At 33.9% G+C, this 14,241-nt stretch overlaps 1 protein-coding gene across 4 annotated transcripts in view; it reads left to right on the plus strand.

Annotated features, from left to right (window-relative positions):
• Nucleotides 1-14,241, plus strand: part of EML5 (EMAP like 5) — a 112,868-nt gene that overhangs the window by 53,059 nt on the left and 45,568 nt on the right. For all 4 annotated transcript variants that reach the window (XM_027637921.1, XM_027637922.1, XM_027637923.1 and 1 more), the window contains exons 14-21: nucleotides 1,101-1,287; nucleotides 3,098-3,203; nucleotides 4,284-4,377; nucleotides 6,267-6,367; nucleotides 8,145-8,347; nucleotides 9,413-9,524; nucleotides 10,493-10,620; nucleotides 12,326-12,467. In XM_027637921.1, the coding sequence (XP_027493722.1) occupies nucleotides 1,101-1,287; nucleotides 3,098-3,203; nucleotides 4,284-4,377; nucleotides 6,267-6,367; nucleotides 8,145-8,347; nucleotides 9,413-9,524; nucleotides 10,493-10,620; nucleotides 12,326-12,467 (1,073 nt within the window). The remainder of the gene's footprint in view (nucleotides 1-1,100; nucleotides 1,288-3,097; nucleotides 3,204-4,283; nucleotides 4,378-6,266; nucleotides 6,368-8,144; nucleotides 8,348-9,412; nucleotides 9,525-10,492; nucleotides 10,621-12,325; nucleotides 12,468-14,241) is intronic.

Consider the following 14,241-nt stretch of genomic DNA (forward strand, 5'->3'; position numbering starts at 1 on the left):
TGAGGATGAATGTGTAGCCATTTCGTTTGCCAAGAATGACTTGCTGATCATCTTCAGAGCTTTTTTTTCAACTGGTTCAGTTAAAAGTTGGATGCAAAAATACTTAGGTAGAGCTTTTGATCCCTAAATGAAGATAATTCATGGCCATTTTAAACAATTCAAGTGTCATTCCCTTCCTGTAAATTTAACCACATAGTTAAAAATGTAGCCAGATTTTGCCTGCATCTTTGTAAAATAATTAAAAAGTTGATTGAGAGAAGATCTGTAAGAAAAGAAGAAGGAACAGAAAGAGGTTAGCTGAGGAATTACTAGCATAAAAACAGGATGTGTAAGGAGTATATGAAGGAATAAATTTAAATTATACATTTTTAAATGTTATCTCCATTGACTGACAAGGATACTGTTAAAATCTTGCTTGTTTTTTTAGTTTTTGTAACCTCTTAAATTACTTAAAACAGGATTCTAGCCTTTTTGAAAAATGTAACTTTTGTTTTTTATGGGATCTTGAATCACACCTAGGAAGAAATACGTGTACTGAGATATAGTGCATACCGACCTCGGCTGGGAATTGGCCTATTCATGCCAGTTGCTGTATCAGTGCAGGAAGAAGACAGGTTTTCCTTCAAAGAAAGAAATTGTTCTAGAAGAAAATTTGTGCATTTGTTTTCTGTTATCAAGTTTCCAGAAACTTTTAGTTGTCTACATTCTTGTGGAATCTTTTTCTGCCTGAGTTTTGAGCAGTAAGAGAGAGCCAAAACTAACACTTTGGACATTTTCTATTTCATTTAGTTGTATGTTGCATGCCCAACTTCTCCATGTGGTCTGAAAAAATTACTAGCTATTACTTTCACTTCTAAACTAGCTGTGGAGAGTAACTATTAAATGCCACTTTTAAACTAATGCTAGTAGTACTGATGTCTGAATAGGAAATTAAATTGTTAAATTGGTGTTCCTTTTGGAAAATATGTTATAATCTTACCAAAACAGTAATTGGTAAGTAATCTGATTTTTACATGTGCAAAATGCATCTTGAATAATTTTATCTCGGACTCGTTATATATATTTATGACCTTGGTGAACAAACTTTTTTCTCTAATTAGTTACAGAGGTTATGACTGCCGAAGCAATTTATTTTACACGCAGACGGGTGAAATCGTGTATCATGTGGCAGCGGTGGGAGTGGTGTACAACCGACAGCAGAACACACAGCGCTTTTATCTGGGTCACGATGATGACATTCTTTGCCTTGCTATTCATCCCTTAAAGGACTATGTGGCAACAGGCCAGGTAGGATGCATTTTTATCTTCCATAACAATGTGAAGTTTTTACTATTGAGTTTAGAAAGGCCTATCTTGGAGGAAGAATGTCCAGTCTATACTTATTCAGGTGAAGGACTGCTTTTCTGTTGCAGATGGAATCTTGGTAAAAAACTGACACAATAAGTGTTTTTTACAGTTCCTTATAATCTGATAAGAGTTTTACTTCATCGTTTTTTAAACTTCTTTTAAATTCAGAATAGATTAATATTTTTTTATTCAGCATTATGTTGCCATTTCATGATAAAGTGGAGGAAATGTGCAATTAAGAAATATTTTCTCAGTATCTTGTTTTTTATTATTACGTTCATGTATTATTACCTAATATGAAGTTAGCAGTTGTTACTACAGTCTGGCATTTCATTTTCATGTTATATGTTTTGTTATCACCTATAGACAAACTATTTATTGTTTGTGCATACAACACAGGTATGTATGTTGCTAAAGTTCATTTTATAATACTAATAATAGTTCATTTTATAATATTAATGATAGTTCATTTTATCTTTTGCCTGACAGTAATTTTAGATAAATTCTTTTCACTCATGTTTTCTGACAAGTCTTCCCATAAATATTTATACACTGGGAATTTGAAGGTTTGATCTGATGTTGCAGGGGGTTATTTATGGTTATGATTTTTATCATTGTTGTTGTTATTATTATAAAGTAAATTGGGAAATATGAACTGAGTTTTTTAGTAGAAATAAACTTTTGTTTATAATGCCCTTGATTTCTGTAAAAATGTTTGAGATTAACATAACTCTGTAGGTCAGTTAAGAAATTAAAGCCCTAAATATAAGAATTGATTTTATCTAATTTTGGAGTAGTAAAGGCTATGAATAAAAATGTCCCTGATTTACAATATTTTAAAATACTTTAAGCTATCAACAGAATGATACACTCCATTATATACTGTTTTATATAGAGATATTATATACTGTTGTGTACTATGTTACCTGAAGATATTAGTAATCAAATTCCCCATGCCACGCTGGTTCAGATTTTCCTGATAGTGGATATTCTGAAAAGCTTTGCAAATATCACATACTAAGTTTGTGACAAAACCAGAAACAGATCATAGTTTTGTTGAGCCCTGCCCCTGGTCTTAAACACAAGAGACTGTTGCTCTGGTTTTACAAGCCTTTTCTTGGTGCACTGAGGTGCAAAACCTTTGGAACAGTAATTATTCTTGTCATGGCTGGGCTTCGCGAATGAAGATTTGAGAATTATCCTTGTAAATGCTGACTAATGATGCTTTTGTACATAGTTGAAAAGAATAAGCTCAATTCAATTTCTTAGTAAGTTCTAGTTACCTACATTAGTACTGTTTTAGTGGCACCATTAAGAATTTGACCTGTAGATACTTGTAATGACACCAGTAAGCAACAGAAGTCACCTTGGTTTCTCAAACATAGAGTAGCTTACATACTAGCAATAAAAATAACCTTTTATTTTTAGACAGGTAATGATTGATGAAGAATTGATGGAATAAATATGCCACAGTGCAATCAATGAAGAGGTTGTTTTTTGTTTGGTTTTTTTTTTTTTTTTTCCCAAGAAGGCTTGTGGTTAATGTTCCTAAGCCAGCTGGGAAGTGGTATTTGTGAAGCAGCAAAAGGAGCAATGTACTGCTAGCCAGACAGCAGGAATACTAGGAAAAGTTTATCACTAAATTTTTTCAAATACTTTTTGGAGTATTTTTCATTATTGTGCTTTTTAAACAACTGTGTGAAGTAACTAAGAAATGAAAAAAAAAGTTTATGAATATATATATTTCCAGGTTGGTCGAGATTCCTCAATACACATTTGGGATACAGAAACGATAAAACCACTCTCAGTATTAAAGGGCTATCACCAGTACGGTGTTTGTGCTGTTGATTTTTCAGGTAATAAGTATTTATTTATTTATTTATTTACTTATTTACACTTTTCATTTTCTGTGTGAAAATACAAGCTAATCAGTTCTACTAAGAAATTTGGGATTCCTTTACGCTGAAGACTATGTATTAAAAATATTCTGCGGTGTTAAATGTCAAATGAGAGAACCTGTCTTAAAATGATTATTCATTTAAAAAAACTTCTTTGGAGTCTTGCACATAGGAAATACAAGAACAGGTTCTGTGCCATTTAACAGCTGAGCTGAGCACTTTGGAATTTTATTTGGTTGTATGATGCAGGTGCACAGATCTCGAGTGTTGTGTCTGCTTTACAACGATGTAACCCAATTTTAGAGCACATTGATCAGGTGTGCAGTTCTTTTTCTTTTTTAATGAAATCCTGAAAGCCATTTGGGTAGCACACTTATACATTCAGAAAGTCCAGTTATGGATTCTTCTGGTCAGAAACCCAGTCTCTCTCTCTCCACCTTATCCTAACATAAGAGACTTTTAGTTAAACCCTTTGAGATTTTTACATTGAATTCCTGTAGCAAAATTTAATTTCTTCTGGTCCACTGGCTTCTATTTATTCTTTAATAGTTTGGATTTACTGGATAAGATCTCTAGACTCACAGTGAAGATGTGTGATCACAAAGATGTATACTTTGTGGTCTTTGATGCTTCTTACTTTTGATTCTCCGTTTTTCAAGATGCGAATCTTGTTTCCCAAATTTTGGCATGGATGCATAGCAATTTTGAAGATGGATATATGTCAGAAAGTCATTGATCATGAGTGAGCACAAATAGCTTGTTTATTGGAGGTTAATGTGGAATATGTCAGAGCTTTTCCAAGAGTTTACAGGAGTACTACATTTAAGGGCATTTCATAAATTTCATGGTATTTATTGCTTGAGTGCTTTCCTGTTTAGTAAACAGATGACAAAACATGCCTCTAAACACATCATGTGATTATTTACCTGTTTGTATGTTCTTATAATATTTGTGAAGCTATAATATTTTTAATATGGTTTCCTATGATTGCAACATAGTTATCTATCTACTCTCTTAATAATAAATTTATTATTCTAGCGGATGGGAAACGATTGGCTTCTGTTGGAATAGATGACAATCACACTATTGTACTCTGGGATTGGAAGAAAGGAGAAAAGCTTTCTGCAGTTAGGTACGACTTTAGCTATGTTTTTAAAATTTGTACCTAGATTTGTTTTCAAATGACAGTAAGCAAAATATATTGATTAAAGAATAAAAGTCCTCCAATAAATTAGCAGTTTCTATCACTTGAGTGATACAGACAATAACATTTATCAAAACCTTAAAACCTTCTTTGGAAGAAATAAATGAAGCTCTGATAGCCAACAAGAATTATTGTGGTGACAGCTCCACTGGTGAAGAAAGAAGATATAGAAGATGAAGTTTATTTGTGTTTCTTTAATTTGACGTGTTCTGAAATAATTTCTTTAAAACTCACTCTATGTACCTCTGTTTGCCTTCTCAAAAATGGTGTTGAACGTTCTGTTCAGATCTTTTTCATCAGAGGTCACATCTTGGGATAGTAATCTGAAGTTGTTTTGCAGTTCTTTTTTCTTCAGGGTTCTTTCCTTTTCGTTTCTGAGCAGCCTGATGTAACTTTGAAGTCAAGTCTGCTTGGTGCAGGAAATTAGACTAAATAACTTCCAAAGGTTAAACATTTTGGAAGTTTCTTTGTGTCTGCGAAGATTATTTAATATCTGTTTATTAAAAACTCTATTAAAATAGAGTTTTAATCTACAAGATAGAATCTTACTTCTAATTTTGAATAGTGTTTTTGAAACCTCCAACTTTTTTTTTTTTAAGGATCTATTGCTTTAAATAGAGCAGTAATGTGAGAGAGTTTTCCCGCATTCTGTCTGGATTCAGTTTGTGTACTCTAAACGTTGTTCTGTGTAGATTTAGAAGAGATTTATTACTCTCTGCAGATACAATTTAAAAAGTGTCAACTTCGTTTTTATCCATTAAGGTCATTATTGCTCTTCAATGACGTTTACTATAATTTTATTTTTAAACATGCATTGAATTTCTTACCCACTGAGGAATGAAAATCCTGAATACATGATGTAGATAAAGAAGAGTACTCCCTTCCCAATTATTTTTCAGAAGCCCAGTTAGCTTGGCTTCTCTGAAGACTCATTTGTCAGCCTTTCACCTGATACTTTCATTTTCAGGTTTGGGTGATTTTGTTTGGTTTTTTTTAAATTTCTCCTACCCACACAAAGGAATTGATTGGAATTTTTGCGAGCAGCGGCTGTACTTTGAAGATGACTGAGTTTGGAAAGAAACTGTTTCTTGCTTTCTGCACTACTTCATTCCGTGGTCTGAAACAACAGAAAATAAAATATTTTTACCACTTTTGAATGAGGAGCAAAAATTAGGGATTGGAGGTTCTTCTACATTTTAAAGAAAGAAAAAACCACTAGCAAGCATTTCTTTCCATAAATAGCAAACATAGCTGAAAGCTGTTTTTCAAACTATAGGACTGAAGCAAGACATTCGTTTTATAGAAGCTTAGTAAGAAATCTAAAACAAGAGGTTTTAATGTTTTTAGAAACAGCTGAAATTTCCATTTAAGAAATGTAATAGCAGCATATGTTTTATTCTAACAAAAACATAAAAAAATATATTAAAAGATGTTTTCAAAACAAGAGACTTTGAAACAAAGTTTACAACTTTACTCCTTTAAGTTTCATTATCAGCTGTCAGAGATCTAAATGCCATATACCTAAACTTAATGCAAATATATTTTCTTTTGCAAAGAAAATGCATCCTAGTGCATCTCTGAAGTAACATAATTGCTCACCTGCTTTGGAGACTGAAAGGTAATGAAAACAGAATGGAACTCAGTATGTTGGTTCTTTGGCTTTCTTCCTTCTCATAGTAAACTATTATTAATGATTTGAAAGTAAGTGTTAGCAATATAGAACAGGCATACATTAAGACAAAACCCCACAAACCAAAGCCTATTTAAAAATATTAAGAATTATATTTTTATTTAAATTATTTTACTTTGCTTTTCAGGGGGAGCAAAGATAAGATTTTTGTTGTTAAGATTAATCCTTACATGTCTGATAAATTGATTACAGTTGGAATTAAACACATGAAATTCTGGCGTAGAGCAGGTAAGGACACTTTTCAGAATTACAGCATTTTCTGTTACTTAAAGTATAACTATTGCATCTCTTTACTGCATGTTTCATGTATTAAAGGCAACTCCTTTCTCTGTATATGTATGTCAGTTTGCTTTGCCCTAGCAGTAATAATGTTAATTGGCATTATGGCGGTAGTGGGAATTCTTTTTAAGATCAATTTGCAGTGGAGCTAGAGGTACATAAGTAGAAAAGACCCTGTATTTTCTACTGTCTGATTTTATATTTAGTAATAATATAGTGTATCTGAAAAGGTTACAGAGCTGCTCTAAAATCATAGAACAGTTTTTGGTAGACGGACCTTTACAGCACATCCTCTATGAAGAGGCACAAGTATAAATAAATTTAAGGTTATAAAAATTCACATACAAAATTCAGACAAAGTACTTGAAGGTGATACATCTGCCAGTTGAGAGCTGTTTGTCTAGACACTTCTGTTGAACTTGACAATTAAAAACCAAGGTAAAGCAGACATGTGCTACAGAAGGCTAGCTTTTCTACTAAGCATGTTCTAATTATTCATGCAGAATTTATGCACATCAACTCACAGAAGTCCTGACAAAGATTAATCATGGAGAGAAAAGCCTCTGACAAAAAAAATTACACTGGTTTTTCCAGTTCTGGCTCCAACAAAAATTAATCAAGATTGCCTGAGAGCAAGCTGTTGATGTCTATATAAATTATTGATTTTGACAACTGAGCTTGCTATCTGTAGAAAGAACAAAGTGTCTCAGAATATTTACTGAATGAGTTATTATAAATTCTTTAGAAAGAAATCATAACTATGCTAAAAGCTTGGAGATGATGATTTTGAATAAAGGAAGGAAATTGTTTGAAATGGTAGTTTTGTCTCTGGCATTGCTCAGTCAGCAGAAATCAGCTTCCCCTGATGCAGCAGCCCATCTGTGCAAAACTCCAGTGGAACACTGGCAAGGCGGTCACCGTGAAATGCACTTAGCAGTGTCAGTGTGAGGAGCAGAGTATTGGTGTACCTTAGCAAATGCCAGGTTTCTGGAATCTGCAGTAGAACAGGTGCACTTCATGTGAGAAGTGACACTGAAATATGTGCTTTGGAATAAGTCATCATCAGTGCTAAGGCAGAGAGGTTCTGAGACTTTACCTCTCAATATGAAGTGTCAGATCCTGAGGGGCTTCTGTGTTACACCACAAGAAATTTCTCTGAGGATTGTAACGATATAAATCTGACTTTCTAGCCAGAAGTTCCTATGTGTTATACTTGTCAAATGATTTTAGATATGAAAAAATTATAAAATTCATATATCTGTAACATTTCTATTATCCAGAGGGCAGTATAAGTAAACCTCTAAAATAAAATGAGAAATCCTCTCGTTGAAAACATATAATGAAAAGGGTGGGATGTAAAGGTTTAATTTTTTTTCTTTCCAGTTAATTAATTCCAAATTTCTATGAACTGTGTGTGGGAGATGTTAGGTTTTTTGTTCAGATGCAAGTTTACAAATGTACTATGTCTCCATATGTCTATGTGGGTATATGTGTGTAATACATTCAAATTCAGATTCAAGTAGTAAGTTAAAAGTCAGGGTTTTTTTTTATGAAAGTTGCCAAATAATATAAAAATTTTATTTTGTGAGAACTGTTCTCAAGCTCAATTTTTTGGGCAGCATGTGTGGACCAGAAGAAAAGGACCTGTTGCTCTGGGCAAGGTTGTATAGTTTCTGGAAAACAATTCTAAGCAAATATCTGATGACTTGTTTTTGGTCTGAACCAGGTGGAGGACTAATTGGGAGAAAGGGCTGCATAGGTGCATTGGGAAGAACTGATACAATGATGTGTGCAGTATATGGCTGGACTGAAGAGATGGCGTTCTCTGGAACTTCCACGGGGGATGTGTGTATTTGGAGAGATGTGTTTCTCATAAAAACTGTCAAAGCACATGATGGTCCTGTGTTCAGCATGCACGCATTGGAAAAAGTAAATAAACTGCTTGTTGTTTTTTTTATGTCTGGACAAAGAAGTCTATGATAAAGCTAGACCTTTCCCAAACTCAGGAATCCATGTCCTTATTTCCATTACAGAAAAGCCTTGTGGGGTTCAGATTCAAAATAGTGTTTTATGCATGTCTCTTACTCCTGTTATGTAGAAGTTGTTTCTCAAATCCTTGTGGTCCAGTGATGTCTTATTCAGTAATTTTCATAACCCCTTACTAAAAAAATAACAGTAACTGATTTAAGCATCTGTAAGTTTAATGGAATATGTGAGCTTGTGAGAAAGGAAGATCATACTTCTACTATTTTGTCCTGTAATTACTCTCTACTCGTAGAAGCATTCAATCTTGTAAATCATTAAGAACTACTGATTCTCAGCTTCTTTTTAACTCAGCAAAACCTTTAAGCATGTGCTTAAATGTGAATGAGTGTTCCAGTTAGATTACTTGTATGTTTGAACTTATGTATATGTTTGTGTTTTGTTAGGTTAGACCAAGGCACTCCACCTCCTAATATTTGAATGTCAGTATAGTAGTGTTGAACAACACATGTGTTATTCATACTCAGAACTAAATGCTCTAAAGGAAAGTACTAATGATTTCAATATTATGTATACCTGTTGCTTCATTAAATACTTGTAGATAATTTTTAAAGACAGAATGGGACTAATATGCATATATTTGAAACATTTAAGCACTAATCAAATTTCTGTGAGTGGTACTAAGTTTGGTTTGGAGTAATGAGGTGAAATACCAAAGGGACATGCAGGCTAAATATCAGCAAAACCACTTTATAGTGTGTTGATTAAATTAATTTTCTAGAATGGTAGAAGCATACAGCCTCTGTACATTGACTGTACAGAACTGTGCTGCTTTCATCAGGAGAAGAAATCAATCATTTTGTTGCTCCTGTTCTTTTCATCTGCCCTGTGTATTACAGTGTTGTATATGGTCCATTTTCAGTATTTGCAGAAATCACTGAAAAAATTAAGGAAATACAGTAATTGATTATAATTTTTGATTCTTTCTTTCTTTTTTTTTCTCCCCCCCAGGGATTTGTCACTGGAGGAAAGGATGGGGTAGTAGCTCTCTGGGATGATACTTTTGAACGTTGTCTCAAAACCTATGCCATCAAAAGGGCTGCTTTGGCCCCTGGGTCTAAAGGTAACAGACTTTTATTCTATTTAAAATACTTTCTTTAGAAAACTTTGTGGAATTGCTTTCCTCAGTAGGAAGAAATTCACATTTGACATAGTGAATACTAAAATGGTTTTTTTGAGCGTTACTGATTGGAAATATGTTGTTTTTCTCTTGGGATGGAATCGTATGTTGTAGCGTCTGTTTGCACATTTGATGGGTGCAGATCATAATATTTGCCTTATTATCAGCCTAAATTAATTAAGGTTTGAGTTTCTTATCACCCAGGGGATTTTTTTTTTAATTAAAGTTGCAACCAAAAAAGCCTATTGTATTTCTTATGATTCTGAGTATGAAATCTCTTATCCAATCTTTTTTGTTTCGGAGAAGGGAAGGAATTTAGAATTGTGTTTTTTTCTGAGGTATTGGTACTTCATTTTCTGTAAATGCAAATGTCTTTTGAAATAATTAATGAACATTTTAATTTCTATTTTTCCTATTTCTATGATTCATTCTTGATCTTAGTGCTAATTTACTGTTTCCCCTATTTGTCATTTCGGATAGCCATTTCTCTTTCATCCCCCTGACTAAAAATTATGTTTGCTGAGTTCTTATGTATAAGACTTGATTTTCAAACATCATGAATATAAATACTTATTAATGAAAACATTGTACTCCAGGGTATCTTATTCTCATAGCTGTTTTACATAAAGCTAGATTTGAGGTTACCATAAATGCTAGCAATTTAGTAATATAGTTGACACATGCTCATTTTTTCACTAAGATTGCCAGTCAGGCTGATTAAACTTCTTGATGTATTGCTCAATACTCCCAAAGGAGTCCAAACATGTAAGCTGTTCCATGCAGGAATATGTTTTTATTGTTCACTACTGAGTATCTTTTTCTACAGTGAGAATGTAATGTGCGTATGTGTGAGAAACCCTCTTTAAGGCATACTTGAGAGTCTCTGGTCTTCCAACATTTTTATGTTCTAGGTCTCCTCTTAGAAGATAATCCTTCTATACGTGCCATATCATTAGGACATGGTCATATTTTAGTGGGCACAAAGAATGGTGAAATATTGGAGGTGGATAAAAGTGGACCAATAACTCTGCTGGTTCAGGTATATATTAAATATCAGTCAAATATTTCATACCACAAACATAATTTTATTTTTCAAGTTAAAACTTATGAAATAACAAAGACTTTAATTACTAATGAAGTTAATGAGTTACCATCACTTCTAGTTAGGCTAGACCATTATGACTTTTCAATGAGCAAAACAGAGATAGGATTTAATTTACTATTTTGTTCAATGAGTTCATCCTTTCAAACAGACAGAGATCAAATTTCTGTTTAAAAAAAAAAGAAGTGTGTGAAACAGTGAAGCTTCCACTGAATTCTTTATTAACTTTTTCTGAGTCCTAATTATTGCTATTATTTTTAAAGGTTGTCTCCTTGAGGTTGTTATTAGATTTTATTTGTAATTATGTAAAAAACGTTTCAGTCTTCTTAGCCATACCAAACAGCTGCATTTCTTAAGCCTGTCTACAAAGCAGGTTTTTACACTATATCAATCTATGATTTTCTTTCGAAGTTAAAGAAAATCTGCATTATCTCCATTCTGAGTGGCCAGTGCAATAGATAAAGAACTAGTTTTGTTTAAAGAAAATATTAGAATCTAAGGTAAAGAAAAAAAATCTAATTCATAGAATAATTTGTTGGAAGGGACCTTTAAAGGTCATCTTGTCCAAACCCCCTGCAGTAATCAAGGACATCTTCAAATAGATCAGATTGTTAGGAGCCCCATCCAATCTGACCTTGGATGCTTCCAGGCGTGGGGCATCTGTCACCTCTCTAGGCAACCTCTCCCGGTGTTTCACCACCCTCATCATAAAAAATTTCTTCCTTATATCTAGTCAGAATATATCCTCTTAGTTTTAAACCATTACCCCTTGGCCTGTTGCTACAGGCCCTACAAAAAGTGACCTCATCTTTCTCATAAGCCCCCTCTAAGTACTGAGAGGGTTCAGTAAGATTTCCTAAGAGCCCTCTCTTCTCCAGGCTGAACAACCCCTACTCTCTCAGCCTTTCTTCATAGGAGAGGTGCTTGAGGCCTCTGACCATTTCTGTGGCCCTCCTCTGGACGCAGACCAGCAGGTCCCTGTCTTTCTCATGCTGAAGACTCCAGAGCCAGACGCAGTACTGGAGTCTCACCAGAGTGGAGTAGAGAGGCAGAATCACCTCCCTTGACCTGCTGGTCACATTTCTTTTGTTGCAGCCCAGGTCACAGTTGCCTTTCTGGGCTGCAAGTGCACATTGCTGGCTCTTGTCCAACTTCTTGTCCACCAAATCCCCAAGTCCTTCTCCTCAGGACTGCTCTCAGTCCATTCTCTGCCAGCTTGTATTTGTGCTTGGGATTGCCCTGAGCCAGGTGCAGGACCTTGCACTTGGCCTTGTTGAGCTTCATTGCATGGGTCCACCTGTTACACCTGTCAAGGTCCTTCTGGATTGCATCTCTTCTCCTCCAGCATGTTGATCACTTCACATCACACAGCTTGGTGTCATCAGCAACTAGCTGAGGATGCACTCAGTCCTACTGTCCATGTCATTGATATAGGTGTGTGTGAGGATTATTTCTCAGGAACAGTTTTCTGTAGTACTAATTACTATAATTTTCTCAGGTGTTGTGTATTTCTATTAAGATATTCATTATCTTCTAAAGATATGCATGTTCTCTCTCTCTCTTTTTTAAAAACTTCCTTAAATGTATTATTTCATATTTCAATTTAAAATAAAAAGTAATCTGATTAATTGTGTTTTTTCAGGGTCACATGGAGGGGGAAGTTTGGGGTCTAGCTACTCATCCTCATTTACCTATTTGTGCCACTGTAAGTGATGACAAAACCTTAAGAATATGGGATTTATCTCCTAGCCATTGTATGTTAGCTGTTCGCAAATTGAAAAAGGGTAAGATGCTTGGTATAAAAAATATTTAACTGATTCAATTGACATTTACAAACATTATGAATCTTTCAAAAGCAGGACTGAATAAATTTCTTTCTTTGCTCAAAGTGTTTTATTAATGCTATCTTCAGGAGTTATGTGAAGCTAATGAATCTGTACAGAAAAAATTCTGTAGTACTGTTCTGGAGATTATTTGCAATTGTAACATATTTAAGTTGAGCCAATTATATAAATGCTACATTGCTTATAGTATTGCAAAGTGAAGGACTTTGAATCTAGAAATTTTTGGAAGAAATCTTAGATGTAATGTTGAAATTCTCTTCTTTGTGAATGTTAGAAGAATCATGAATGTCAAGGAAAGAGAACAATCATAAAATTTTTACTCATTGTTTACTATATAACTAAATTCTATTTTGACAGATGGAAAGTCTGTTGTTAGTGACATCATATAAGGTGACTTTTTTTAGGATAAGACCAGACTGGCTTTAACAATCTTGTAATGATATATATGGTTTGCTCGACAAAGGAATACAATAGTTTTTATCTGTTTGGTATTCAGCAATGCAGTTTGATTCTGACATAGTAGGAAGCTTAGTTGAAGATTATTTAGATTGATAAAGTAAATATAAGAAGAGACATGAGCTAGCACAAGCAGAGATTAAACAAGAAAGTTTCTGGTAGGCAAACTCTGCATAAGTCTTAAAGCTCATATTTCTTAATATTTTTAAGAGTACTTTTGGCAAAAAAAGAATAAGTCTGTGATGACTTTATTTGCTGAGAAGATGAATTTTGAGATGCTTTGTCAATATTAAAAAGTTCCTGTGTACTGTACAGAAATAGATGGATACTTCTGCAGACTACAGTAATGAAATAAAATTGAATTGACTGCAGAATTGAAATAATATTTGATAATTAAAAAATGTAAGATCAATTCAAGAAAAATTTCTGCATAGCTCAGGAATAACTAAGGAGCAGAAAGCTCAAGATGTTGTAACTAGTTGCAGGATGACAATTACATGTCCCAAGACATATTGGAATATTCATGTGATTTACAAGACACAACTCAGGATATTTTTGGTGTACATTTTTCATCTGTGTTCAGCTGAATGAAATTAAACTAAAAGCTGAGGATGGAGAAGAGCTACAGGATAATGAATGAGGAGCTTTGTGGTGGAGCCATCTAAATTAAGTGCTGCTGCCTACAAGTTAATCAGAGAAACAAATAGTAAGGGAAAATATTTATGGTAATGGAAAATTCTGGCATGAAAACAAGTCTACATAAGCTGACTATATATAAATTTAGATTGTAAATTAAGCTGTTTTTCAAATGACACTTTACATGTCTATTGGAAGGATTTTATGACTTAGTGACTTAGCATTTGTGATAGCAAATGAGTGGATTCTGGGAGTCCAGAAGAGCTTTTCCAGCTGTGCTCTCCTTACCAAAGCAAATGGTAACAACCAACCAGTGCCAGATACTAAGAAAAAGAGCAAACTAAAAATATGCAGACAGTAGTGTTTAATCTGTATTACTAATGTGGAACATATGTCAATTAATATGCAAATAAATGTAATTTAGTTTTCTGGACTGTGTACCTGTTGGTTTGCCAATAGCTTGTGTGTGCTAGTGCAGTTTGGAAATTGTCTTGGCAGCATCAGGAAAACATCCTTGAAAGTTTTGTACTATAAGAATAGTTTTCCTAATGAAAAAATAGATCTAAAAGAAGGATAATGCACTGTAAATTGAACCTGAATGCCATTTCTGTATTCTTTGTAG

This window comes from Corapipo altera, unplaced genomic scaffold, assembly GCF_003945725.1.
Source record: "Corapipo altera isolate COAL_440 unplaced genomic scaffold, ASM394572v1 23, whole genome shotgun sequence".
In the NCBI taxonomy this organism is placed as follows: Eukaryota; Metazoa; Chordata; class Aves; order Passeriformes; family Pipridae; genus Corapipo; species Corapipo altera.